This window comes from Periophthalmus magnuspinnatus, chromosome 13 (genome assembly GCF_009829125.3).
Source record: "Periophthalmus magnuspinnatus isolate fPerMag1 chromosome 13, fPerMag1.2.pri, whole genome shotgun sequence".
Taxonomy (NCBI): Eukaryota; Metazoa; Chordata; class Actinopteri; order Gobiiformes; family Gobiidae; genus Periophthalmus; species Periophthalmus magnuspinnatus.
This window is the reverse complement of record NC_047138.1, coordinates 27605533-27632087: the sequence shown is the minus strand read 5'-3', so window position 1 is coordinate 27632087 and position 26555 is coordinate 27605533. Positions and strand designations below refer to the sequence as shown.

The following is a 26555-nucleotide window of genomic DNA, read 5'->3' as shown; positions in this document are numbered from 1 at the left end:
GTGCATCCGGCTACAAACATAGCGACCTGACACACTAAGATCCACAAGGCCGAGACGCATGCTCACGTTTCACAACAATTTCCTCTCATTTGGATTACCCGTCTGCTTTAAAGCCTTTCTCCACACACGGGGCGCATTTCAGTACTTTAAGAAGACGAGACGATTCCTGACAACATCGATCCAAAGCGCAAAGAAACACGCTAGCTCCCGCGGCTAACGCAAGCTAGCCGAGTTAGCCGCTACATTGCATTATATATCCTTGGTTTCTCTACGCATCTGACCTCTACCACAAACATTGGCGCATTGGGATTTCACCAAAAAGGGGTTGCTAATACCCCACACCTACCCAAAGTTATTTCTGCCAATTGGAAAGTGGACTGCCCTTGAATATGCTACAAAATGAGTCAACGAGATACTTTGGTTCATCTCTTTGCTGGAGGGTGAGTAGATTTGGCTAGATGATGCCTTAGCTAGCATCAATGCTTTACAACAAAAATCTCCAAGCATGACACACAGATGTAGCGTGTTTGGTCTGTTTACAGCGTGCAGCATTGGAAAATTACGTGCAAGATTATTTTGGTAATCTCATAATGAACCCGCTTATACTGTGTAGTGTAGTGTTGCCTGTACAAACAAACCGTGAAATAGTTATTGCTTTGGTTTTCACGTGAACTGGCATCCGATGTAGGTTTAAATGTGCCTGTCACCTGAATCTAGATTTAAACTTTAATATTATAGGCGCTATTTTGCAAATCTAAATGAATGACAACACATCAGCCATGCGTTTTTAGATATAATTATTGCTCCAAATTTGTCTAAACCTGCATCAGTACCTACTAGCTTTATAATCTGTGCTATGTATCTAAATCCCACTAAAAGGCACTGCCAAAACAAACATAAAAACACACTGTTAACAACCCTATGCATTCAGAGTAGTTAAGACATCTACATTTATAGTTAACAAATCTATGGAGTACAGTCAATTCATTCAAAAATGCCCACGTTGCTTCCTAATCCTCTGACGCACGCCGCCTGACATGGAGCACGTATTTCATTGTGTCAGTCTCATGAAAACTAGTTCAACAAACGCACCACAGACAGTAGTGAGCGACTGATGCAACAGCCAATAGTGTATGACGCCAGACAGTGCCAAAAGCGATTAAAACTTACTCCAGTTGTGTTTTACATTCCAGTTCATAACATAATTGGTGTGATCATTGCTGTTAGGCCTGTTACCATAAGTATTTTATTCATTTATGGTTTATTATATACAATCTGAAGCAGTATGGGTCAATATTTTTCATGTGTATGTTTTCTTAGCGCTATTTGATGAGATTTAAATAATAAAAGGTTGAATTAATAACATGTATGACCTATTACAGATCCAAGTAAGTACTTAACTGTTTCATTCTGCTGTTTATTTAGTGCAGGTCATAATCTTTTAACAATATTGTACATTTACAGTAGTCTTTGTGGTTTAAATCTGACCTTGGATTTTTGTGTCAGTGGCATAAATTAGTTTCAATATTATTGTTTATTGTCTATATTTACTTAAGAAATATATTGCGCTTCAAATGTATTATCTTGACAGGCCTAATTGCTCTATTTTTTTTATGTCAAGAGACCCCTCCAAAAAATCATTAGGGGCTTTTTCATGTGTGATACAGTAGAGCTGCAACGATTACTTTAGATTTATGATTAGTCAACTAATAAAATAACTCTAATCGTGTTTTGATGATCATAATACATATACAGACTCTAAAATACAGGCCAAAGGATGATCAGATATTGGTGTCAATACTGAAAAATATGCTGCATCAGTTATCACTTTCCAAATATTGGTTCTGCTGATGTCCTGGTTGGAGATACACATTGCCGTAATAAGACTATTTACTTATTGTAAACGGTCTAGAAAGTTTCAGAATGTTTGAACTTTTATTTACACAAATCTGGTCTGCGGTTACATGAGAGGTAAATAACAGCTATACAACACATTTGGATCAGTTTTGTCTTATTTTATTTTTGTTTAAAGGAAATAAATGCTGTTTTCAGTCTCTAGCTTTAAGTATTTCCCAATACCGATATCAACCAATACAAGTGCATAGTATTGGGATCGGTTCATCCTTAATTAAAATGCATCTTTGTCTAGACTAGGGTAGCTCAAGGTTGGGCCAGCGAGCTTTATTTGGCCTACAGAGTGACTACAGAGCCTTTTTAAAGCCTCCCAGAGAGTTGGTGCAGTGTTGACTTATTGATCACATGAGCATTGAACATTTTACATTAATGAACCTACTTTATCAGATCACTTTTCCCAAATTCTCCATTTAAATGAATCACATTTAGAGGAAAAGTGGGCGGGGCCAAATAAGGTCAATACATTTAGTTTACAATAACCTAATCGTGTAAGTAATACAATGGTCCACTACTAAAATAGCCGTTGCAATCGAAATCACTTTACAACAGTCATAAGATTTTCTAGAGTGCGCCCTGCTACTACATTGACCCACTTTGCTATCTGTAGAGCAAAACATGGCTAAATAAACAGTGTCTGAGTCCACTGCAGTTTCCAACCTGTAAATTGAAGGTTTAGGTTTTGGCTTAAGTTAGCTTGTTTATTTATTCAGGAAATCCCTCAGGCAAAAGTCACACACTGGGTATTTATAGGCCTGTCACGATTACACATCTTACAGTTTGATACATCGCTGAAGTAAATAAAGACAATAAACGATAACATTGAAATTTGTTTTTGTTGTTTAAATCTGTTGTTGTCTCAGTGGCTTAAATTATTCCAAATCTACAATATTGTAAAAAAAAAATGAACTGAAATAAATAAACAAACAGCAGAGTGAAACACTTTACTGTACTTGGTTTGCATCTGTAATGAGTCATACAAGTTATTAATTCAACATTTTATTTATTAAATCTTATCATATAATCAAAAAATAACCAAAAATGTCCCAGTAGTGCAAAGAAAAAGTACCACGATAAATATTGACCTCCCCATCATGGCATTCCTAGGTATTTACAGGGTTTATTTCACTATTAAGCAAAAAAAAAAAAAAAAAAAAAAAAAAAACAAGGAACAGAGCATCTTGAGCTTTGGAGATGTTGACAGACTGTGTGAATGAAACAAAACACAACTCCAGGTATGTTTTTGAGGAGGTAACAGCATTATAACATGGCTTAAACCTGTAAAGAATGAATTTTGTGCATGTAAGCAAAAAAAACTTGGTTAATTTTTAATCCGTAACATGCAGTGTTTAGTCAACACATAGATAATAAGCTTGTGTTTTGCTCTATCTAGACATGACCTCGTTCAACTTAATGTTTAGTAGACAGTGTGTATATAGACCGGGCCAATAGAAAGGGAGCAATATTGCTTCCTTATCAGTATATAAGCAGTATATAAGGCAGGAAGAGCCATAAACATAATTGCAGATATAACGTGACTTGTATTAATTAATTACCATAGTTCATATTTCAGTCGTTTTTTTGTTTTTTTTTTTCAAATGGTATGTCTTTAAGATATGTACCAAGAACTAGTGTTGTCCAGGGATGAAAACACCAGGATCATGTAAATACTGGTGTTGGCTATTACTGAAACATTTCTTGGATTGGCCTTCCGAATATCAATTCTACCGATATCCTACATTTACATTGATGTAATAAGAAAATTTACTGACCATAGTTGGCCCGGAAAGTCCCACAATGTTTGAATTTGTATTTATTCAAAGTTGTTCTGTTGTTACTTGAGGGATAACGGCTACATAGCTCAATTGGATCTGTTCTATCTTGCGTTATTTTTGTTTTAAGGAAATAAGTGCAGATCTTAGACTTTGCACTGGTATCGGTTGATATCGGCAGATATTTAATGCCATAGAATTGGAATTGGTATTGGAAAAAGCTGGATCGGTGCATCCCTAGTGATACTAAAATTCCAAACACGATTTCAGTACTAACGAATAGACTCGATACAGATAAAAAGCTCTTTCTTTAGATAATAGAATGTGATTTTTCAATATTAAATCGTAGTACTTTCTTGTATATTACCATGAGGCCTTATATCTGTGTTATTCCTGAGTCGTCCAGGTAGGTTATTAAATGTACATTACTGTAATATTATTTTATTTTAATATTATTTTTCATGCCTATACTATATTCTCTTTTTTTAAGGCTTGGTTTAAATCTAGTAATTACTGTCAACACATTTTTATTTTATTATTAATATTTTTCATTAGTTTCAGTTATTCTTAAGATGAATTATGATTGATTTGTTAGTCCTAATTTTAGTTTTTGTCTTTTTTAGCTTTCTTTCACAAAACATCCCAATGGCGACAACCTCGGCTAAAATTAATTAGTTGGCAAAATTAAAGGTATTTCAAACATTTTCAGGAAAATGACTCTCTACTTCCTATAGAGGCTTCATTCATAAACCCAAAGCATTCCTGTCCATGTTTTTCCCACACTGTGAAATTTGTCATTTACGTTCCAGGCATCTGCAGAATTCCTCCAACTGCATCAGACTCGTTTTCTTTACGTAAAACGGTGGATTCTTGGCACATCTCTGGCGCCTTGTTGTTCGGTAAAAGCCAATAGTAGGCTTTTGTTGAAAAAAAAGCTGTAAGATTTGAGTATGTGTGGGCTGATATCGTTATTGAGTAGACCTATCACGCAACAGAGAAATCCAACAATACACGATAACAATGAAACTATAACACAAAGCAGGATAGTCTCGGTAAACCTTTTTATTTTTTTTATGGACAGTATCATTAAAAGGCGTAAGCTGTAGCAAATACCAGAATTGAGCAATAATTGGTCATAAAGGTTACTTTTTCAACCCTGTACTGGTCAAATCTTATATTACATCTAACAGTAATTATGATGACAGGCCTATTATTGAGTATACAGTATTATAGATTTGATTGGCGCGATAGGTGTGAGAAAAAATTCTTGAACTTCATGACATTGTGTTGGTGTCCACGCCCAGCTACAACAAATGTTACTAATAAAACTACTACGTCAAGACATTAAACTGCCAACGACTTGTATTCCACGTTCTCGCTCACTATTGACCAAAGTGAGACCTGTGAGCCAAATCACAATCCTTCAAGGGATTTGATTCGGCGCACGAGGGGTTACTGGGATATACAACGAGGAATGTCTAATTTGATTGTTTTGTGCTATAGGATTACAAGATTATAGGATTACAATTAAAGGGATCATATTACGCTCTTTTCTGATCTATGTTATAATTGTGTTTCCTCATCACAAAAAGACCTGGAATTGTGTTTTGTTTCGTTCACACATGTTTAACACACAAACCCCGCATATTGAGATGAAGTTCTTCTCTCAAACTGAAAACAATGTTCCACCTTGTGATGTCATGTACAGGAAGTGCTCCACTGTGTTTTTAAACTAGAATCAATTGGATAATTTTAGCCTGGAATTGCCAATCTCTACTAAACTAAAGGTAAAAAAGTAGCTGTTAACATGAAAACTACCACTTCATGACATCACAAGGTGGAACAGAGTATTTTGAGCTTTGGAGATGTAGACAGACTAATAATAAGGGTTACTCAAATGTGTGAATGAAACAAAACACAACTCAAAGTATATTTTTAAGGAGGGAACAATAACATCTCTCTTAATATTATATATAGGCCTTTATCTGATAAAACATTTGACTCATTGATTCATTGTTTGAGTTTGTCACTTGCTTTTGTGATGATATGGTGAAAAAAAAACAACATTTTTTTCTGTTTTTGTGTAGACTGCACACCTGACTGGGCAACATGTGTGTAGGAGGAGAAGCACTTGGTCTAAAAGCTTAAGGAAACTCCCACACATTGTCTCACTCTTGATTCAATTTTATATTTATAACGTGTCAGTCACTTTGACCTTCCTCGGGTAGGTCAAAGTGAACGAAACGTTGAATCAAGAGTGAGAGTTTCCTTAACCTTTTAGACCATATTTATTTTCTTTTTTTTCGTTTTATGAAGTTTCCATAAACACAATTGAAGTTTTTGTGTTACCATGGTATTCTGTTGGACAATCATAATGAAAATAAACAAAGGAATCTGAATAATCTCGATCTCTTTAAAGATTCTTCTCACAATAATCACATCACTGTAACTCCTCTCGTGTTGCAGATGTGGAGGTACGGTGGGAGCCATCTTGACGTGTCCTCTGGAGGTGGTGAAGACGCGGCTGCAGTCCTCCTCCATCACGCTCTATGTGTCTGAGGTGCAGCTCTCCACCGTCAATGGAGCCAGTGTTGCCCGAATGACGCCCCCCGGACCCTTGCACTGCCTCAAGTACGTACTCCCAGACAGACACGGCCAATGGACCTCAACAGCGACTCAGCACCTGTTTATCGAAGTTAATTTGCCATTCATTTTTCCCCATAGACTGTCTGAAAAATAATTAATATCAAGAGATTGAAAGCTTGCTCAGGGATAATTAGCTATGAAATAACTAGTGACCACAAGGCTCAACTTTTAGTATCTTAGTGGTCCATGACGTTTGAACATTTGGCATTTAAAATTGGGCTGGGAATGTGATTTCTTTTTGTCCTTGGGCAAGACACTTAACCTACCTCACCTCCATTGTCTGCGTACACTGGTGTATAAATGTGTGTGAAGCGGTGACTGATTCCTGGAAAAGCGCTATTAAAAATGTGACCGTTCTCCATATTAATTACCACAAAGCTGGTTAGCCTGTGTTGTGCCTTCCTCATAGTCTATGGGGAAAAATGAATGCGCAATTTACTTCTGGAACCACAGTGGGCCATTGAGGTCCATTGACTCTGTGCACAATAGCATCCTACAGTACTAGCCACCAAAGTAGTAATTGTAACCCCTCTTAATACTTGAAAATTAAATATTTAGGCAGCATGAAGTGGATAGTGTGTTATGGCCGGTTCATCACTGACATGTTAGAGTAATAATACTAATTATGATCATATATTTTATTATTTGTGAGATTAAATTATCTATGTACACATGATATACAATATGAACACAATAACTTTAATGAGTAAATGTTGTGTGCGCTCAAATTTACAGCCACATTTCCGAGTTCAAGTTTGAACAGTGTATCTTCAAATTTGACCATTTCATAAAATTAATAACTGTTAACCATTATTTCAAGGTAGTAACAATAGGTTAACAAGTACCGTATTTTCCGGACTATAAGTGGCACTTTTTTTCATGGTCGGGGTGCGACTTATACTCAGATGCAACGTATATGTGAAATTATTAAAATATGTAATTTCACAGCTTTGTTATTGTCCCTCTGACAACCGCGGGAGGGCATTCTAGGCTTGTATACCAGTATTTACTACTCCTGTGCCATTGAAAATTGAAAATTTCAACATTATAGTAATTTAAAAGACATCTGAGAAAGACTGAACAAAAATGGCCCCTAAAAGAAAATCGTTTTGTGCTGAGTCTAATGACAGTCGCGCAGAAGAGCCTCCGGAGTTGGCGGAGTTGTTCAGAAGTGACACCGAGGTTGAAGAATTAAATGGATTTAGTGAGTTGGAGTGAGATCGGGAGTAAACTTGTTAACTTGTTAAACTTTTATGCTTTATTTATCTGATTAACTGTTAATATCTTACTTTAACATACCAGACCTGTTCTGTCTATGCTTCATGTAGCTGAATAAATATAAATATGTTACGTTAACGTGCTGTACTCCTAATCAGCCTGTTGTTCTCTATTTTATTATTATTATAACTTGCCTTTAAAGATAAAATGTCTGTTCTTGGGCTCGGATTTTGTAAAATAAATTTCCCCAAAAGATGCGACTTATAGTCCAGTGCGACTTATGTTTTTTTCTTCATTATTATGCATTTTTTGGCTTATGCTCTGGAAAATACAGTAATTGATAATTAATTGTAAGCGACAGTTTTGAAAAGGTATTAAAGGATTAAAGGAGCCACTTACAAAGGCGTGACTGTGTTATTAGTAAGTGTCTTCAGGTGATCAAGCAACAACACTTGTATTAGCAACAAAACTTGTATTTGGTTGCCATCCCAGATAAAAATGTGTGTGTACATGAACTATTGGTGTATATATAGACCATTTTAAAACTACACTAAAGACTTTGCACTTTGGATGTCGGTGTGCTCGTTCGTGTTAAATGACCTTACTCTGAGATTTGATCAAAGGAAATGTCTTTCATATCAGTGACTTGTGCGTGGCAAATACAGGTCACATCCTCCCCGTGTGTCAGTGGTTTAATACACGTCTGTCTGCAAAACTGTACAATCAGAAATAAAACTTTATATGACAATAAAGGTCCTTCATAATCCGCGAGACATCCACCTGTTTGGAATCCATGAGACGAGTATATGAGCGGTCAGCAGTACACCGCAGTGGAAACTTGTGCCTCTGTTTAGAGACATGGGAGCAGACGGGCGGGACAGGCGGGAGCAGGCATACAGGGAGGCATTGATTTTAAATGCCACAGCAGCCACAGATTGAGATGGTACAAGTACATCTATGATAATAACATCAGAACCACTCAAGTACAGCCTCTTTACGCCAGCGTTAACATCGTGTAGGTAGCGGCAGTCCGGTCTGGACACGCCCCTCTGTTAATACTCGTCACCTTATTCCGTAAGTTGCCATGGGCGTCGCCATCGTCATTTGGATTGTATTATTTGCTGTCAAGATTGGCAGACTCGTGCAAAATAAGTTCTATAAGGGCTACAGAGCCATTTTGAAACTTCCCAGCTGACTTGTTGTTGTACATAAATATTGAACATTTGACACAGACCATCCTACTTTATATAATATTTTAGAGTCAAAACTTTTCCCAAATTCTCTATTGACACATAACCGTAAGTGTCACCTCAAAGAAAGCACGGTTTAGTTGCATTTACGGAAAAAAAGTGAGCGGGGCTGAATAAGGTCAATTGCTTTAAGTCCAAGGGGCAAGATAAGAGACTAAAAAGTTTCAGTCCACTCGCTATGGATCCTACCTGTACGACTGAGGGATTACAAAAACACGACATAACAGATCAAGCCACTATAGTTCAGGAACACAGTCATGAGTCACACAGTATTTACCCATCATGCAAAGAAGGGACTTATTTAATACACACAAAACTATGAGGTCATAACTTCAAATGAAAAATCTATGGGAATATTCAAATATCCAATTCTTATCATCTACAAATATTGAACCGTCCTATTCATTATTATAGATCAGTCACAAAACATTAATATGGCCTGTTTGTGGAGCCAAGTAATTTCCCTTGTGGATCTATTAAATTTGTCTAATTAATTGAGGGACAAATATAACTTAAACGTCCAAAAAAGAGCAGTTTTATAAATACTTTGAACCAGGCTTGTATGTTTTCTTATTGGCCTTTTTCAAACTTGCAGAAATCCTCCAAAAATCATCATTATTATTAATTATTTTGTGTTCCAGGCTGATTCTAGAGAAAGAAGGTCCCCGTTCTCTGTTCCGAGGCTTGGGGCCAAACTTGGTGGGCGTGGCTCCTTCAAGGTAAGATGCTTCATAACTGAATGTTTCTTTTTTTTGTTTTTTTTTTAAGCATTATACTTTCCACAAATGTATTTATGTGTTTGTAAATTGAATTAGTTTGGTTTAATTGGATGATGATTTGACTGTTGAATGTGATGCGGAGAAATCCCATTACTTACTAAGGGTCGGCCACCTGCTTGTCACCACCTTTCGCCACCTTTTACAAGTCAGATCTGTGGAGAGATGAGCCCATTGGCAGTTTGAATATCTGTTTTTAATGTACTTTTGAATCACTAGAACACGTGAAATTCAATACATGTGGAACATTCTCACCAAAGCCATAACATCCACATGTAGACTAGCAGGACTCCTCCCACCAGAAAATGTTACGTAGTGCACCTTTAACCACCAGCTTGATGTCACTGAGTTTTCAGTTTCACAAAGTCTGAGTTTGGACTAAACCTGCCTCTTGAAACAGGGCCAATGTGGATTGCTTTTTACGACCAAGCTGAGTTTTTTTTTTTCAGTGACATTGAATTAAATGGATTGTATTAGATTAAGACAAATACCATGGTTCTGTACTTACACTAATCATGAATTGACTGGCTGTATAGGGAATTTGTAACTAATTAAGCCCTTAAAGGTCTTTTATTACACAAAATGCATTCTCATGAGCTTCAAGCCACGTTATAATGTTGTCATCTCAAAAAACATCCCTGTAGTTGTTTTGTTTCACTCACACATGCTTGAGTGATCCTTTATTATTTGTCTGTCCATATCTCCAAACCTCAAAATGCTCTCTTCCACTTTGTGATGTCATGAAGTGGTAGTTTTCAAGTTAAACAGCTACCTTTTTTTTAGCTTTTGTTCAGCAGAGATTAGCAATTCCAGGCTAAAATTATCCAAATTATTCTATTGAAGGCGTATGGAGTTTAAAAACACAGTCGAGCACTTCCCGTATTACAACATGACATCACAAGATCAGAAATGACTGTAATATGGGCCGTTTAAGCAATGAATTATAAGCATGCAACCTTAAATTATTATAAAACATGTAATCTCACCGTGCCCTCTGCAGCACAGTAACAGCTTGCCTTCTGCATTAATCACTCTTTAGGGAGAGCTAACGGCTAATGACCAAAAGCAGACTGATGCAGGTACAAGCAGCTGTTAGCACTAAGCAGACGTCAAGTGCTTTGTTAGCGTGTTAGCATGAATGAACGCTAATTGAGAAACATGACGACATTTGGTTACATAAAAGTTCCCATCCAGATGTGCGTGTGCGTAATGAGCTTTAGCATCATAACCATCGACCCGGGCGTCTTAAAGGGCCTCTACCTGATTTTTTTTTACCCATGTATGTCAGCAAAATATGCTCTAGTACAGATGTATTGTATAAGCAGCTCTTGAGGTCGAAATATATCAGCTGTGTACTGTCTGCATCCAAATATAAAGTGCTTTATCATCTGAAATACAAGAAGTGCGTGTTAGTATGCTAGTTGTTGTTAGCATCACCGTCACAGCAAAACTTCGCTCTGGTCTCTGAGAGTTGTGAAAAGTGCTCATAAAGTCATAAATATTTAGGATGCTCTGAATGCATAAGGTAAGTGAGGAGGAATAACTTTGGACCACTGCAAAACCTTTCAAATGACATAGTTCAGTTTTTCACGTTTTTATGATAATGTTTATATTATGGAACAAAAGAAGTATAGGAATTAACTGCCCGTCTCTGTTGTATTTAATTTAATTTGTATTTTATTCTGTGTATTTATGTTTTTACCACTTAAAGCTGTAGCAATATTTGTACTTTGCTAGGTCATGATGCAATGAAAATTCATTCTTGGTTCACATTTTTTAAATGTGTAACTTGATTGACCTGTTGCTATTAAATTTTAATCAAGACGTTGCCAATTTCTGTAACATAATGACAAAAAAACATCCTTTTTTCACATATAGCACATTTAAAACAACTTCAGCTGACCAAAGTGCCCACATAAAAGTCAACAAAATATACAGAGAACGCGATAAAAGGATATTAGGTACAGGATAGGATAGGTATTGATTTATTTAATTATTTTTTTGGTCAACTCTTTGAGGTACACAACAGCTCCAGCCTTGCATTACATTACAGTAATTGCATACAACCTTTCAGTACATTGCATATTTTGTAAGCATTCATTCATTATTTTGTCCAACAGTAAGTGACACATCCTCAACAACCAAAATAAAGGTTCTTTTCCATTCCTTGTACTTGGTAAACAGCTGATTCTGATTTACATTTTGGTTGTAAATTAACACATTTGTCCTCGTCCCAGAGCGATCTACTTTGCTGCGTACTCGATGGCCAAAGAGAGACTGAATGGAGTGTTTGAGCCGGACTCCACACAGGTGCACATGGTCTCAGCTGGACTGGCAGGTGAGTTGCTTGTGTGTGTGAAGGAATAAATGTAGTTTCTCTTCCTGTAAATTGTTTTCTCACCCTACCCTCAGCCAAGTCTGCAGCACAGTGCAACGTTTAATCACTAAGCACAATTTTATTAAGTATGGTAAAAGCAGTCTACATCTATTTGTAAATGGGGCAGGGCAAATTGATCAAAATTTTCAATCAGATTTTATCGTTTGGTTAGATTTTTATATAGCGCTTTTTTATGCCTCAAAATTAGCATTAGCAAGTGTTAGTAAGTATGGTCATGGTAAATGGTCACTTTTTTATATAGTGCTTTTCCACTTTCAATGCACTGAAAATGGTTTACATCAAGGAACCACTCATCCACACACACACATTCATACAACAGTGTACGTAGACACTGGGGGCAGGGTGGGTTAAGTGTCTTGCCCAAGAACACAACAACAGTAGTCATCTGTGAGAGCTGGAATCGCACCACCAATGTGTGGGTCAGTGGATCTAACTGCTCAACCAGTGATGTTTATGTCGAGAGCGGGATTCGAACCGCCAACCTTCGGATCAGAGGACTAACGGTCTATACCAGAGGTGTCAAACACATTTTCACCGAGGGCCACATTAGCAAAATGGCTGCTCTCAGAGGGCCAAATGTAAAATAAACCTAACTCATTTTTTACCTTGTTAATTAACTGTTTCTGTATTTATTACTTAGTCAAGTTACAACTACTGCATATGCATTTTCCTAGGTGTAAAAATATGATTGTAACTGTGTAATCTCCTGATAAACTGAGATTTTAAGACCATCATACCTTTTTAATTTACCCTGTCGAGGGCCACATAAAATGATGATGAGGGCCACATTTTGCCTGCGGGCCTTGAGTTTGACACATGTGGAGCTACTGTCACCCTGTATCTTAGTAAAACAAACAAAAATGGTTTTCAATATTAATTTCCTGAACATATACAATACAGCCTGTCAATATTTGCCATTTTAAATAAAAATGATTTCTTAACCTAACCCTAAGCCCAACCACATCTTTTCACTGACAGAGGATTGGATGTAGACCTCTCCCTTAAAAAGTGCCCAGAGCCAATTGGAACGAGCAAGGCACACACAGTTGGAATGTAATAAACCAAATGCGATGTGGTTTTGAACATCACTTGAACCTCCCCTCCTCGAGGCGTACTCCATTGTTGACTTCTTTCACATTTGCCTTTCAACTTTTGTAATAATAGAGCAGGAAAACCAGTTTTGTTTTATTACCTCACACATTCACTAAGCTCCTGAGCGAATAAGATGTGCTGTCAAAATGGTCAATTAGGCAATTTAAAATCAATACCCGTGCAACTTATGTAATTATAATCTGTGAGATGATAATACAATTTGAAGCACGATACATTGCTATAGAGAAAAACTGCCATAAACGATGGTATTGAAACTCCTTTAGGCTACTGAACAAGAACAAAAATGCAAGATAATCCCAGTAAACCATTTTTAAATAGTATCATTAAGAAGCTCTAACTGCAACAAATACATAGCAGAAGCAATAAGTAGCCATAGAAATCACTTATTCAACCCTCTGCAGCTCAAATCTTATTGTAATACTGCAAAAATATCTCAAATCTTCCAATTTTCATGAAGAAATTCTACACGCGATAAATATTGAGCTCCAAAATACACTGTTCCAGCTGCCAGTCGATACAGTAATTATTGTGCCAGGCCTAGTAAGACTAATGTTTTTTTTAATATAAATATAGTTTTGAATTCTGCTCTCAACATAAACACAGGTTTGAGCAGTCAGATCCACCGACCCACAGGTTGGCGGTGCAATTCCAGCTCCCACAGATGAATGCTGCTGTTGTGTTGTTCCTTGGGCAAGACACCACCCCGCCCCCACTGTCTGTGTACACTGGTGTATGAATGTGTGTGTGAATGGGTGAGTAGCTCCTCGATGTAAAGTGCTTTGAGTGCCTTGAAGGTGGAAAAGCGCTATATAAAGATGTGACCATTTACCATATCTTGTAGGTCAGTGGTGCCCAACTGGCCGAGGCCGTGGAAGTAGATCCTAAAGCCCTGTCAGTTTATATGAAGTTTATTTTCTGGTGTAAAAGTGACAGTGGATGAATGCACTGAAGGACCAGTCACATGGAGGTCCACAGTAGCACGAGGGAAACACGAGCTACAGCCGGCGCCAGCTTTATTTGTGGTCACTTTCCTGTTAGTTTTAACACAGCAGCGGGACACCACAGAACTACACACTGAAAGGATGAGAGTGGAGGAGAGAGAGGGAGAGTGGATGGAGCAGAGAGAGAGAGAGAGTGAGTGGAGCAGAGAGAGAGAGAGAGAGAGTGAGTGGAGCAGAGAGAGAGAGAGAGAGAGTGAGTGGAGCAGAGAGAGAGAGAGAGTGAGTGGAGCAGAGAGAGAGAGAGAGTGAGTGGAGCAGAGAGAGAGAGAGAGTGAGTGGAGCAGAGAGAGAGAGAGAGTGAGTGGAGCAGAGAGAGAGAGTGAGTGGAGCAGAGAGAGAGAGTGAGTGGAGCAGAGAGAGAGAGAGTGAGTGGAGCAGAGAGAGAGAGAGTGAGTGGAGCAGAGAGAGAGAGAGTGAGTGGAGCAGAGAGAGAGAGAGTGAGTGGAGCAGAGAGAGAGAGAGAGTGAGTGGAGCAGAGAGAGAGAGTGAGTGGAGCAGAGAGAGAGAGTGAGTGGAGCAGAGAGAGAGAGAGTGAGTGGAGCAGAGAGAGAGAGAGAGTGAGTGGAGCAGAGAGAGAGAGAGAGTGAGTGGAGCAGAGAGAGAGAGAGAGTGAGTGGAGCAGAGAGAGAGAGAGAGTGAGTGGAGCAGAGAGAGAGAGAGAGTGAGTGGAGCAGAGAGAGAGAGAGTGAGTGGAGCAGAGAGAGAGAGAGAGTGAGTGGAGCAGAGAGAGAGAGAGAGTGAGTGGAGCAGAGAGAGAGAGAGAGTGAGTGGAGCAGAGAGAGAGAGAGTGAGTGGAGCAGAGAGAGAGAGAGGAGCAGAGAGAGAGAGGAGCAGAGAGAGAGAGGAGCAGAGAGAGAGGAGCAGAGAGAGAGAGGAGCAGAGAGAGAGAGGAGCAGAGAGAGAGAGAGAGGAGCAGAGAGAGAGAGAGAGAGGAGCAGAGAGAGAGAGAGAGGAGCAGAGAGAGAGAGAGGAGCAGAGAGAGAGAGAGAGGAGCAGAGAGAGAGAGAGAGGAGCAGAGAGAGAGAGAGAGGAGCAGAGAGAGAGAGAGCGGAGCAGAGAGAGAGAGAGAGAGAGGAGCAGAGAGAGAGAGAGAGGAGCAGAGAGAGAGAGAGAGAGAGAGAAAGAGAGAGAGAGAGGAGCGGAGCAGAGAGTGAGAGAGAGAAAGAGAGAGGAGCAGAGAGAGAGTCGAGCAGGAAGGAGACTCGTAGCATTACACACTATGGCACTACCTTTTTATGTGGGTCTTCCCAGTTTGTTGTTGATCTGCTACAAAAGAAAACTTTCAAAGTCTCAAACCCACTTAACCATGGAGATCGCCTCACCAGTAACTGATATAGAGAAGCTACAAGTGACATGCTAATAAGCTTAAACTTTTATTATTTTGAAAGTAGCGGCCACAACTAAATAACAGTTCCAGTTAATATTGCTTTATATTGCAGGTTTACATTTTAATGCAATGCTATTATTAGGCTCTACACTGTTGAATACACTGAAATAAGTTTGTTTTATCATTAATAAAACTCTTACATATAATAAAAATATATAATTAATTGTTACATAATGTATATAGATCTTACTTTCCTGAATCTAAAAGTAGCTCACAAGCTGAAAAAGGCCTGTTGTATCTTTCAATAAAGCTACAACTCATGAGTGGCCCACTAACCTCTTACCTATTTCTGATCCAGTTTTAGCCCCACTGTCTCTGAGACCTCTAGAAACTGGGTCAAGGACTAGCTCAGTGGAGCCCCCTGGCCTTGTGTGCCCCGGGGCAGATGAACTTAACTGACACGTTCAAGAAGCATGAGACTAGTAGCAACAGAGCTGGCCTGGAGGAAAGAGCTTGTGCAACTGGATAATGTTGTAATATAGGTCAACCTATGGACTCCTTAACCTTTTGGAGTAGGGTGTGGGTGGTATGGCTATAACTGCACTTAGTCTTCAGTTTTAATGCAACACTATGTAACTTGTTGGCAAAAATACACACTCAAGTAAGATATTTTTGTTTTTTGTTCTGTAGTTTTTATTGCACTCAAATTGTCGAGCTGTGAGTGGGCTTGCATTTCCACAAACCCGAATCGTACTTTGCTAATGTCATTCCTTGGGCTGTACTTCTCCGCAGTCACACGCCCATCTATCACCGTGAAGAATGTTCCTAAGTATAGTTCTAGTAATTCTCTTTCCATGGAATTATGAAGGTGACTTGCTAGTGCCACCTCTACAAAGTTACATACTGTACCTTTAGCTGGTTTAATAATAGGGTTGTTTTATTCCACCAAAGTCTGAAGTCACATACTTTTACTGACAGAGGATTGGCTGTGGACCCATCTCTAAAGCCCCTAAGCTGATTCAAGACACATGATACTAGTAGCAGTAGAGCTAACTCTAGGGAGTAAAGGGAAGCACCGATGCAACTGGCCAATGTTAAAATGCAGGTCACTTCATACAGATTTGTAACATGAGCCTTGTAATGACTTGAATCTAGACCATTGGTTCTTTATCTTTTGGGTCATTGTGCAGCAATTGTGCCCTAGTTTAGACCTAGTACAGTCCTGGTTTAGTCCTAGTGTAGTCCTAGTGTAGTCCTGGTGTTGCCCTCGTACAGTCCTGGTGTTGCCCTCGTACAGTCCTGGTTTAGTCCTCGTACAGTCCTGGTTTAGCCCTCGTACAGTCCTGGTTTAGCCCTCGTACAGTCCTGGTTTAGCCCTCGTACAGTCCTGGTTTAGCCCTCGTACAGTCCTGGTTTAGCCCTCGTACAGTCCTGGTTTAGACCTGGTTCAGTTCTGGTTTAGACCTCGTACAGTCCTGGTTTAGCCCTGGTTCAGTTCTGGTTTAGCCCTGGTTCAGTTCTGGTTTAGTCCTCGTACGGTCCTGGTTTAGTCCTCGTACGGTCCTGGTTTAGCCCTCGTACGGTCCTGGTTTAGCCCTCGTACGGTCCTGGTTTAGCCCTCGTACGGTCCTGGTTTAGCCCTCGTACGGTCCTGGTTTAGCCCTCGTACGGTCCTGGTTTAGCCCTCGTACGGTCCTGGTTTAGCCCTCGTACAGTCCTGGTTTAGCCCTCGTACAGTCCTGGTTTAGCCCTCGTACAGTCCTGGTTTAGCCCTCGTACAGTCCTGGTTTAGACCTCGTACAGTCCTGGTTTAGACCTCGTACAGTCCTGGTTTAGACCTCGTACAGTCCTGGTTTAGACCTGGTTCAGTCCTGGTTTAGACCTCGTACAGTCCTGGTTTAGACCTCGTACAGTCCTGGTTTAGACCTCGTACAGTCCTGGTTTAGCCCTCGTACAGTCCTGGTTTAGACCTCGTACAGTCCTGGTTTAGACCTGGTTTAGTTCTGGTGGTACTGGTAGAGACATGTACATCTCATAAAAAGTTCCGACTGTGTGCTGGGTCCAAACACAAAACAGCAGAAAAAAGAACAGATCCCCTCTGCAGTTCTTTGGAGCTCCCAATTTATTATTTTAACAGCACCACAATGTGACATTTCAGGGTCTAGGCTTTCTTCAAATAGGCCTACTTCTGAGTACCACCAGAACTAGCGTGTCATGAAAATTACTATGTCGACTTATTGTTACATATATGAAACCTGGAACAATATTTATTTGAGGTCAGTATGTATCGTATGTACATTTTCTTTGCACTACTGGGGAATTTTGGGTTAATTTTTGGCTGTACTGTAAGATTTAAGCAGTAAAAGGTTGAATTAATAACTAAATACTGAAGTGTTTCATTCTGCTGTTTATTTATTGCAGCTCATCATTTTTAACAACATTGTAGATTAGGAATATTTTTTGTGGTTTAAATCTGCTCTCGGGTTGTTGCGTCAGTGGCATAAATTAGTTTGTGTTATCATTTATCGTCTATATTTATTTCAGTGATATATATCAAACTTCAAAATGTGTTATCGTGACAGACCTAGAGGGCAAGGTCTTGTAAAACACATAAAATAATCTGTTATTATATGATTTATTTATTTATTTAAATTTTTTTTTACACATTTCTCGGCTTTAAGTTAAATTTTCGCAGTGGGAGTCCTGGACTGAAAAGTTTTGAAGACTTCTGTGTTGGAGTAATATTCCTACATCTATGTTTATGTTTAAACTGTTTTCTGTTTGCAGGTTTCACGGCCATCACAGCGACCAACCCCATCTGGCTCATTAAGACTCGACTGCAGCTCGATGCCAGGTGAGGGATGTTATTCTCCTGATTATTGTAGAAAGGCCAAAAGGTATAGGAAACATATATATACAGAAGTCTTAAGGCTGAATGCATTATCAAAATAAAAAGCCAAATTGTTATTCATAAAGTCATATAGGATATACAAAACCTGGCAACACTGTAATTTAGACTTCTGCAAACTCATGAAATGTAGCGATTCTATTCTATTAACTTAACGTTATGACTCCTGTACTTGCTTTAAATGCTCTGTGTTCAATCTCAATTACATGTATACTATAGGTTGCCAGTTACAATAGTCAAATCAAAGCTTTTTTTTTTTTTTTTGGGACTATCTAGAATTAAATTTTTGCACAAATCTAGAAAATGGCGTGTTTGCCTTAAGCCAATGGTGGAACATATTAATGTAAAAGTAGTGAAGTGCTGTACTTAAGTAGAGTACAGATACTTGAAATTTATACTTAGGTAGACTTTACTTTTTACTTTTACTTCACTACATTTGAGAGCCGATATCTGTACATTTTACTTTACTACATATTTGAACAGGACTGAAAAGCAAAAGTATTTTTTTTATTAATGTTTGCGACCTGCTGAAAAGGCTGAGGGTTTATTTTTAACATGCTCATAATTTGAGCAAACAAAAATATACAAATAAAAAATATTAATTCACTTGTTTCTGTTGAACAAAATTCAAAACATATCTTTATCAAAATCACTACATTTGAAGTCTTATAACATCTCAAAATCTGCACAAAATACTTTTACTTATTACCCATCAAGTACATTTTTAAACAGGTACTTGCATATTTTTACTTAAGTAGATTTTTTCATGTGACACTTTAACTTGAATATTTTTTTGCTCTGGTCTCTGTACTTTTAGTAACAAAACGGAGTACTTCTTCCACCACTGTCTTAAACAATATATATTTTTTGTGTATTTTAAAATCCATTTCTCGTAGGAACCGTGGCGAGCGGCGTATGAATGCGTTTGAGTGCGTGCGTCGCGTGTACCGGGCGGACGGTTTGAGGGGCTTCTACAGGGGAATGTCCGCCTCGTACGCCGGCATCTCAGAGACTGTGATCCACTTTGTGATCTACGAGAGCATCAAGAGGAGGCTGCTGGAGGCCAAGGCTCCGCCCATGGACGAGGACGAGGACGCTTCCAAAGACGCCTCTGACTTTGTGGGAATGATGCTCGCCGCGGCAACGTCCAAAACCTGTGCCACCACCATAGCTTATCCTCACGGTGAGAGGAGGGAGATACGGGATTTTTGACCTTTTTGTATCTTTTTAGCTGTATTATAAATTCATCAGGTTTTCATGTTTGTTTGGTGGCTCTAAGTTAAAAAAATAAAGGTTGACAATTACAGGAAGTAGCGCTGACTGAATCCCTCAAGCTTGAAGGTTGTGTAAATAAACACACAAGTAACATTTTGGGAAAAATTTAGGATGGTGAACTCAAAATGTTAGATGGGCAAGAAAAAAGTGATATATAGTTTTATAGTTTAGAGTTTCTGTCATTGCTGCAGTTTGTTTGATTAATCTTCACAGATAAAAATGAAAACAAAAAACAGTTTGGAGAAAATATAGATAAATCCAAAAGCGGGAAATCAACAACATTTCTGGAGGAGGGTCATTGCCTGCTTGTCTCCAGGGAGATGTTATTTGCTTTCCTTGGAATGTTCCACTATAGGTCTTTAAACTGGTCTATCTCCATGTGGGCAAGTGACACCACCAGGCCAAGTTACAGCTCAAGATAAGAATGGATGTTTTCCTGTGCATTTATTCAACTACAGATGTTTTTAATCGCTAACACCATACTCTGAAACAGTCCAGAGTCGAGCAGGCGGCAACCCTCCACCAGAAAAGTTACATAGTGCAGCTTTAAATTAAGAAGCCAAACCTGTGCGATGCTTAAACAATACTTCTCACTACACTCTTACCAAATTAAACCTCATATGGCAGGCTAAACTATTAAATTACCCTAAAACATGTTTGATTCTATGTGAGAAAAGTTACCCAGTGTAGCTTTAAAACGATCTTTCCACCCTTTGTCTCTGCAGACAGTGGAATCAGCTTCCAGAAAGTCTGATATTTTCTGTAGATGTGAATAACTTTACTAGAAATTTGGAAAAAGTAAATTTTAGATAATCATTATGTCAACATCACTGTAAAAACCTGCACATAATGATTTTTATATTGGTTTGGACTGTAGGAAACATACTGTATTGGACATGGGGATATTTTATTGTATTTAACTGCTAACGTTACTGATGAAATGTGTGTTTTTAAAATGTGTTCACCTGCCCAGGGACTGCAGTTGGAAAGTAGCAACAGCTAAATCTGATACAAATCATCTTTTCTTTTCTAACATTAATGAATTTGTACATGATCCCTGACAAATAACTACCGAGTGCAGCTTTAACACAGCCTTTCCCCCTTTCTTTTCTCTCCACAGAAGTGATCCGGACGAGGCTACGCGAAGAAGGCACCAAGTATCGCTCCTTCTTCCAGACTCTAACCACAGTCCCCAAAGAAGAGGGATATCGAGCGCTTTACCGAGGGCTCACCACTCACCTGGTCCGACAGATCCCCAACACCGCCATCATGATGTGCACCTACGAATTTGTTGTCTATCTCCTCAACGGATAAAAAAAACAAAACACGTCTTCCCTTTTTAGACTGTGTGTTACCCATGAGACTGACGAGCTACTGCATCTAGCTTTAAGACTGACCCCTATATTACATAAAACGCACATTGTTAATAAATGGTCAGGAGAGTTATTTTAAAGCTTACGTGATACAGAGGGTTATGTGTTGTGGGTGAATGTGAAAACAGGAAGTCTACTGTATTCAAAGTCTATTTTAGCTCCACCTTTGGCTTATTATGCTCTATAGGTTACGTTCAGAAGCTGGAGGTGGGTCAGAATTCTATGGTGGAATTCGCTGTTTTGCGGATTTGTTGACCTGGTTTATGGGGAATATCGTCGTGTCCACATGAAACAAAAACTGGCACAAACTGCAGTAGTTTTAGAAAGTGGTGGCATTATTCAGCTTCTGAGATGTGATTGTTGTCATTTGAAAGGCCTTAAAGTCGCACGATTTAAAAGTGGCGTTTGTTTATCACATGGAGATAAAGGCTGTCGCTCTCCAGCTGAAACAACGGCGTCATCTAGAACTCGAACGCAACCCATTTGTAAGGTGGAGTGTAGGAGCGTACAATAATTTGTCCTCTGCATTTGACCCATCCTGCAATACCTCCAGGCTCAAATAGTGGGTGACCGCAGTGCAGCGCCCAGGGACCCAAGGCTCGGTTTTTTTCTTTTGGTCAGGAGTACCTAGTTGGAGGATTGCATTCGAGTAGATGTTACAATGCACTATGTATGCTTTTCCTATCAAAACAAACAAGGCTAAGTAAACATCACATCCTAGCCTTAAACTGCTAAATAAATACTCATTTTGAATTGCTGGCTTTTCCTTTAAAGGTGCACTGTGTAACTTTTCTGGCGGGAATTCAGCCACCTGACCATTGCTATCGTTTTGCCTTGAATGTTCCACAGTACAGCATTAAACATATCTATTTAGCATTTATTCAATCACAGAGTTACAAAACAACCAAATAAAAATGCATTCTTACAGTGAGTGGGCTCAACTCTCCACAGATCTGACCTGCAACTTGGACCTTTCGGCACCACTCGCTCGTCCCCACGGAGATGTAGCTTTAATGTCATACTGTGGAAAATTTCATGGAGAAAAATGCCTGTGTGATTCGTAGCAAAAGAAAAATTCAATTCTGTCAACTGGACAAAGGTTTATGGTGAAAAGTTACGTAGTGCACCTTTACCTATAGTTTAAAATATTCTATTTTAATTCGTCGTGCATGCAAAAGTCCAGGTTTTCAAGATGGCGGAGACTGTGACGTTAAAACAAAGCTTGAAAGATGTGCCTTCAGTTTAGATTACAGAGATATAACAGAAGTGTTTGGGTGAAGCCATGGGGTATATATATATATTGTAGTTAGAATATTTTGGTATTGTTGTACACTGGTGTAATGGTGCTTGAGCTTATACACTGCAAAAAAGTCTATACTATAAGTTAAAATGACTTAAATTAAAAAATATTCATGTTTTGATTACACTTAAAGAGGGGGTGTTATGTAAAATCTTTTTTTTTTTTGCTTTCTACCATGTTACAACATTGTTCCTTCATCAAAAACACGCCTGAGGAGGTTTTAAATGCCATCCATACATGTCTGAGTAATCTAGCGATCTCTACTGGGCCGTATTCAAACCCTTCTTACGGTTGGCATTAAGATTCGATCCAATGCTCCGCCCATAAGTCTACATCACTTCCACATGACAATTCTCCATAAATATAAATATGTTGTGATAGCTCTCTGAAGGGGGAGTGACTTAGCACGGAGAGCAAAGGGCGGTGGGACTGTTTTCCGCGAATATAGCAATTTCAAAAATGCAAACGCTGACATGGTGACCTAAATATGTTATGTGTTAATAATTAATATCCCAGAGAAGTGTAAACCCCCTCTTTATGAATTTACACGTACGGAATATTTGATTTGTTAAAATGCGTCACTGTTAGATTTTTTTTAAATAAGAAAATGTAATGGAACCTACTCGCACATGCTTCGAAATGCACAAATGCCCTTAGTAAACATGGTCAAAAGTACTAAAGTTAATTGAAATATGTTGAATTTCTGTCATTTTAACCCATGTAGGTGTCATTTTTGCAGAGTAGAAATGCCGTAGCCTGTTGTAAACATATATTCCTATGAGTCCCTCTCCACCCATCAGACCTGTTAAGCAAAACGACAGTAAGTGCATAGATTTGGCTCAGACTACTGCAATATTAAAAGAGCCAATAATTAAACAAAAGGCGCAATGCATATAAAATAAATACATTTTAATATAAATATTTTCTATAAAGATGTGAGTCCATGTGTTAACTGTGTTATTGTTTTCAAATCACTCAGCGTTTGACTTTTTATTTACCAAATTTCTTAAATGAACAATACAGCAGGATTAAACCCAAAAAAATGAGACCAAACCAGAACTCAGCCAACAAGCTAATCAGGACTAAATGGGTCTAAACCAGGACAAAACCAGGGTCCTAAGTCCTCAACTGAACCAGGACTAAACTAAGGTCCTGGTCTGATTGGGACTAGGCAGGAACTAACATCGCTCAAAACCAAGAACTAAACCAGAACTACAAACAAAGCGGGACCAAATCAGGGATAAAACGCAATTTCTAAAGCTGCACTGTGTAGCTTTTATGTTGGGTGGTTTGCCATCTGCTCGTCTCTATGGCGATGTCCTTGCTTCGCCTGAAATGGTTTACAGGATTAAATGTATCTATGTTACATTTATACAATTTCAGGTGTTTTGTGACTTGTAACTTGACCCGGCAGTGACCCCATTTTGTCTTCACAAAGTTTAAAGCCATACCGTGGAACATTTCAGGCAAAGTAATAACATCTTAGTGGAGACGAGCAGCACCGGCGAACGATCAACCACGAAAAGTTACGTAGTGCTTCTTTAATATTTCAACTAAATCTTATTAACACAACTATAATTTTCTGGCTGTGTGTGTCAACGTCAGTTTAAAACCTGTTTCATGATCATGTTTTGGCTGCTTTTTTTGTTTTGTTTTATCGTTTTAATTCTTTAGCACTTTCCCAAATTTACTTTCCTCTTTTTTTTTTGTTTTTTTTTCTCCTCCGCCCGGGACTTGAAGAGGCGAGGACAATCTCTTTTTTTGTGTTTACTTTTGAAATGTGTCGTAGCGTAAAAATGGAGGAAACCTGCTGTCCATTCACGCACACTTACATTAAACGTGTTCAAAAACTAGATTTCCATGTTGTTTCTTCCTAAAAAATCAACAATGAAATTTCAAACGACTAGCATACATGGCACTTCAGCTTTTAGCGTTTTGTTTTTTTAATGCATTTTATGACTTTGAAACCCTTATGCCGTTATTAGAGACAAATCAAAAAAATATTACTCTGATCTTTTAAACGTGGTTGTTTTTTCTATTAATTCAAAAAGCTTAAAGTGGAACTAAACACTGCTACTAAAATGTGTATATGGTGGTTTTTTGTTGACAATTTTTTTTTGGTCAATTTGGAGATTTCTGGTCCAAAACTGTCAAAAAAAACCGACGCTAGTGACAATTTCAAGTACTACGTGACATCACACATGACTAGCCGGACTTCTAATTAAAGCCAGGTGTTTCTGATTACAATTACTGGCTGCAGGGGCGGAGTTTGAAGCGTGATGGATACCTGTTAGACCAATCACACGGTTCTTATACCTCCAACCCTATTTGAAACATGGCTGTGGGAGGAGTTGACTTTAGTTCCACTTTAAGGTATATTTTGCATTGTATTATGGTGTTTCTTTTCTGTGTGCTGTTGACCTTTGAAAAAAAAAAAAAAAATTGGAAACCAAACTGTAGCTTAGCGGTTTGTTCTGTATGAAGTATGCACACTCTTGGTTAAATGAAGTTAGACCTATTAACATTCTAGAGAGGCGTTCGGGTAGATTTTGTAGTTTTATCAATGCATTAACTGTTTTTTCATGGGTTCAACAGGGTTTTCATGTGACGCCAGTGGTTCACAGTTACGGTGTTACACAATGAGAAAGATATAATACATTTAAAAAAAAAGTGAAAATGAAAAATCCTGAAAATGAATTGGTTTTTTTTTAGATTTTAAACAGTATTTTGATATAGTCGTTCAATTCAATTCCTGTCCAGACAAATTCAAAAGACTCGATTAGACTTAAAGAAACGCTGTGTAACTTCCTGATGGGGAGTCCGCCATCCGCTTGTCACCATAGATTTTATTGCTTTGTCTGAAATGTTCCACAGTATAGCATTATTACTGTTTATTGCCTTGAATTGCATGCATTCTTACTGTGAACGGCCTTGGCCTGGTGGCGTCACCTGCTTGTCTCCGTAAAATTAATGTCCTACTGTGGAATATTCAAGCAACATCTCGTCAGTAACAAGCTGGTGTCTGACTTTCCAACAGAAACATTACATACTGAAGCTTTAAAGCCACAGTATGTAGCTTTTTAGCCAAAAGTCTAAAAAAAAAGCATGCATTTATTTGGTTGTTTCTTGCACTGAAAAACATACAGAAACATACGTCCTTATTGTGAGCAGGCTTGCATCTCCACAAACCTGACTCTTAATTAAAAGAGAGATTGTGAGAAAATTTGAAGTTAGTTGTGGGCTCAAATCCATGACGTAAATAGATGAATGTATCCCAAATAAGTCTACAATAACAAAAATATATATACAATCGTACTAAACGTTATACTAATGCAACTTCTAACTGTGTGAACTGCAGCCGTTTCCGTGCTGTTTGCTGAACTTGGGTGATGCAGCAGTGTCCTTCAGTGTTTTTTATTTTTTAAAGTGATGTTTTTTCCATGACTTTTTCTCCTCCATGTTGTTAAAAAGCCAAATTATTCTGTCTATGCATCGTCTGATTCTTATTTTTGTCAAGTCAATAAAGTATTTAAACAGTTTAATTTTCGAGATGCTCGGCGTTTCTTTACGACACAATCATGCTTTCGCTCTGCTGATGCTTTGCCGTGATAAGGAAGGAGGGGGTTACCATGGTGACGCAATGCACACATTAGCACGCATTAGCAAGATTGTCTGAAAACACAAGAAAAAAAACAAACAAAACGGATTTAAACAACACATTTCCAATATCCTGAGATCAATATAAGCTTTCACAGTCCTGTTTAAGTGTTTAATTTTCAACAAAACTCAATAAAATCGTGTTATAGATCCATTTGACTAACTTGAGAGGGACTTCTTTAACAGAACGAGTACACGCTCTTATCACTGAGCCACTACTATTCATATTAACACGTATAAGAGACTGTGTTTTGTTTGGTGAGAATAATTTACGTAGAAAAAAATCATAACTGCTGCATATTTGAGTGACTGAACCAAGGAAATGTTACTCACTATGTTGCACACCAGGGGGCAGTGTGGACCCAAATATCACACAGTCAGCTTTGGGGAAAACTAACTGAGGTTGTATTTATTCACATGTCAAATATTGATGCTAGATGTTACTGTTTTGTCCCCACAACTCCACAGTATTGCATTAAACTTCTCTATTTCCATGAAAACAGGCAGATGACTGAGAACTCCACATGCATGTTTTTCAAGGTGTTTTTGAGCGATTAAAACTAAGGATGCACCGATGCAATACCTTTTTAGTGAATTAGATATCAGCTTGTAAGATATCAATCCAGCTGA

The 26555-nt window shown here is 38.5% G+C and overlaps 1 protein-coding gene across 1 annotated transcript; it reads left to right on the top strand.

Annotated features, from left to right (window-relative positions):
- On the top strand, nt 1–20922 carry LOC117380709 (solute carrier family 25 member 36-A-like). The gene is made up of 7 exons (XM_033977545.2): nt 1–440; nt 6150–6314; nt 9439–9516; nt 11811–11911; nt 18200–18266; nt 19217–19503; nt 20716–20922. Exons 1-7 carry the CDS (start codon nt 400–402, stop codon nt 20907–20909), a joined length of 933 nt encoding a protein of 310 aa, XP_033833436.1. The 5' UTR covers nt 1–399; the 3' UTR covers nt 20910–20922.
- The last annotated feature ends 5633 nt before the right edge of the window (nt 20923–26555 follow it).

Bases quoted from the DNA above. Each gene is read 5' to 3' on its own strand.
- LOC117380709 (XM_033977545.2), top strand. From the start codon at position 400: ATGAGTCAACGAGATACTTTGGTTCATCTCTTTGCTGGAGG. The intron at 18,267-19,216 runs GTGAGGGATGTT...CATTTCTCGTAG, and splicing joins CGACTGCAGCTCGATGCCAG to GAACCGTGGCGAGCGGCGTA. The intron at 19,504-20,715 runs GTGAGAGGAGGG...TTCTCTCCACAG, and splicing joins CACCATAGCTTATCCTCACG to AAGTGATCCGGACGAGGCTA.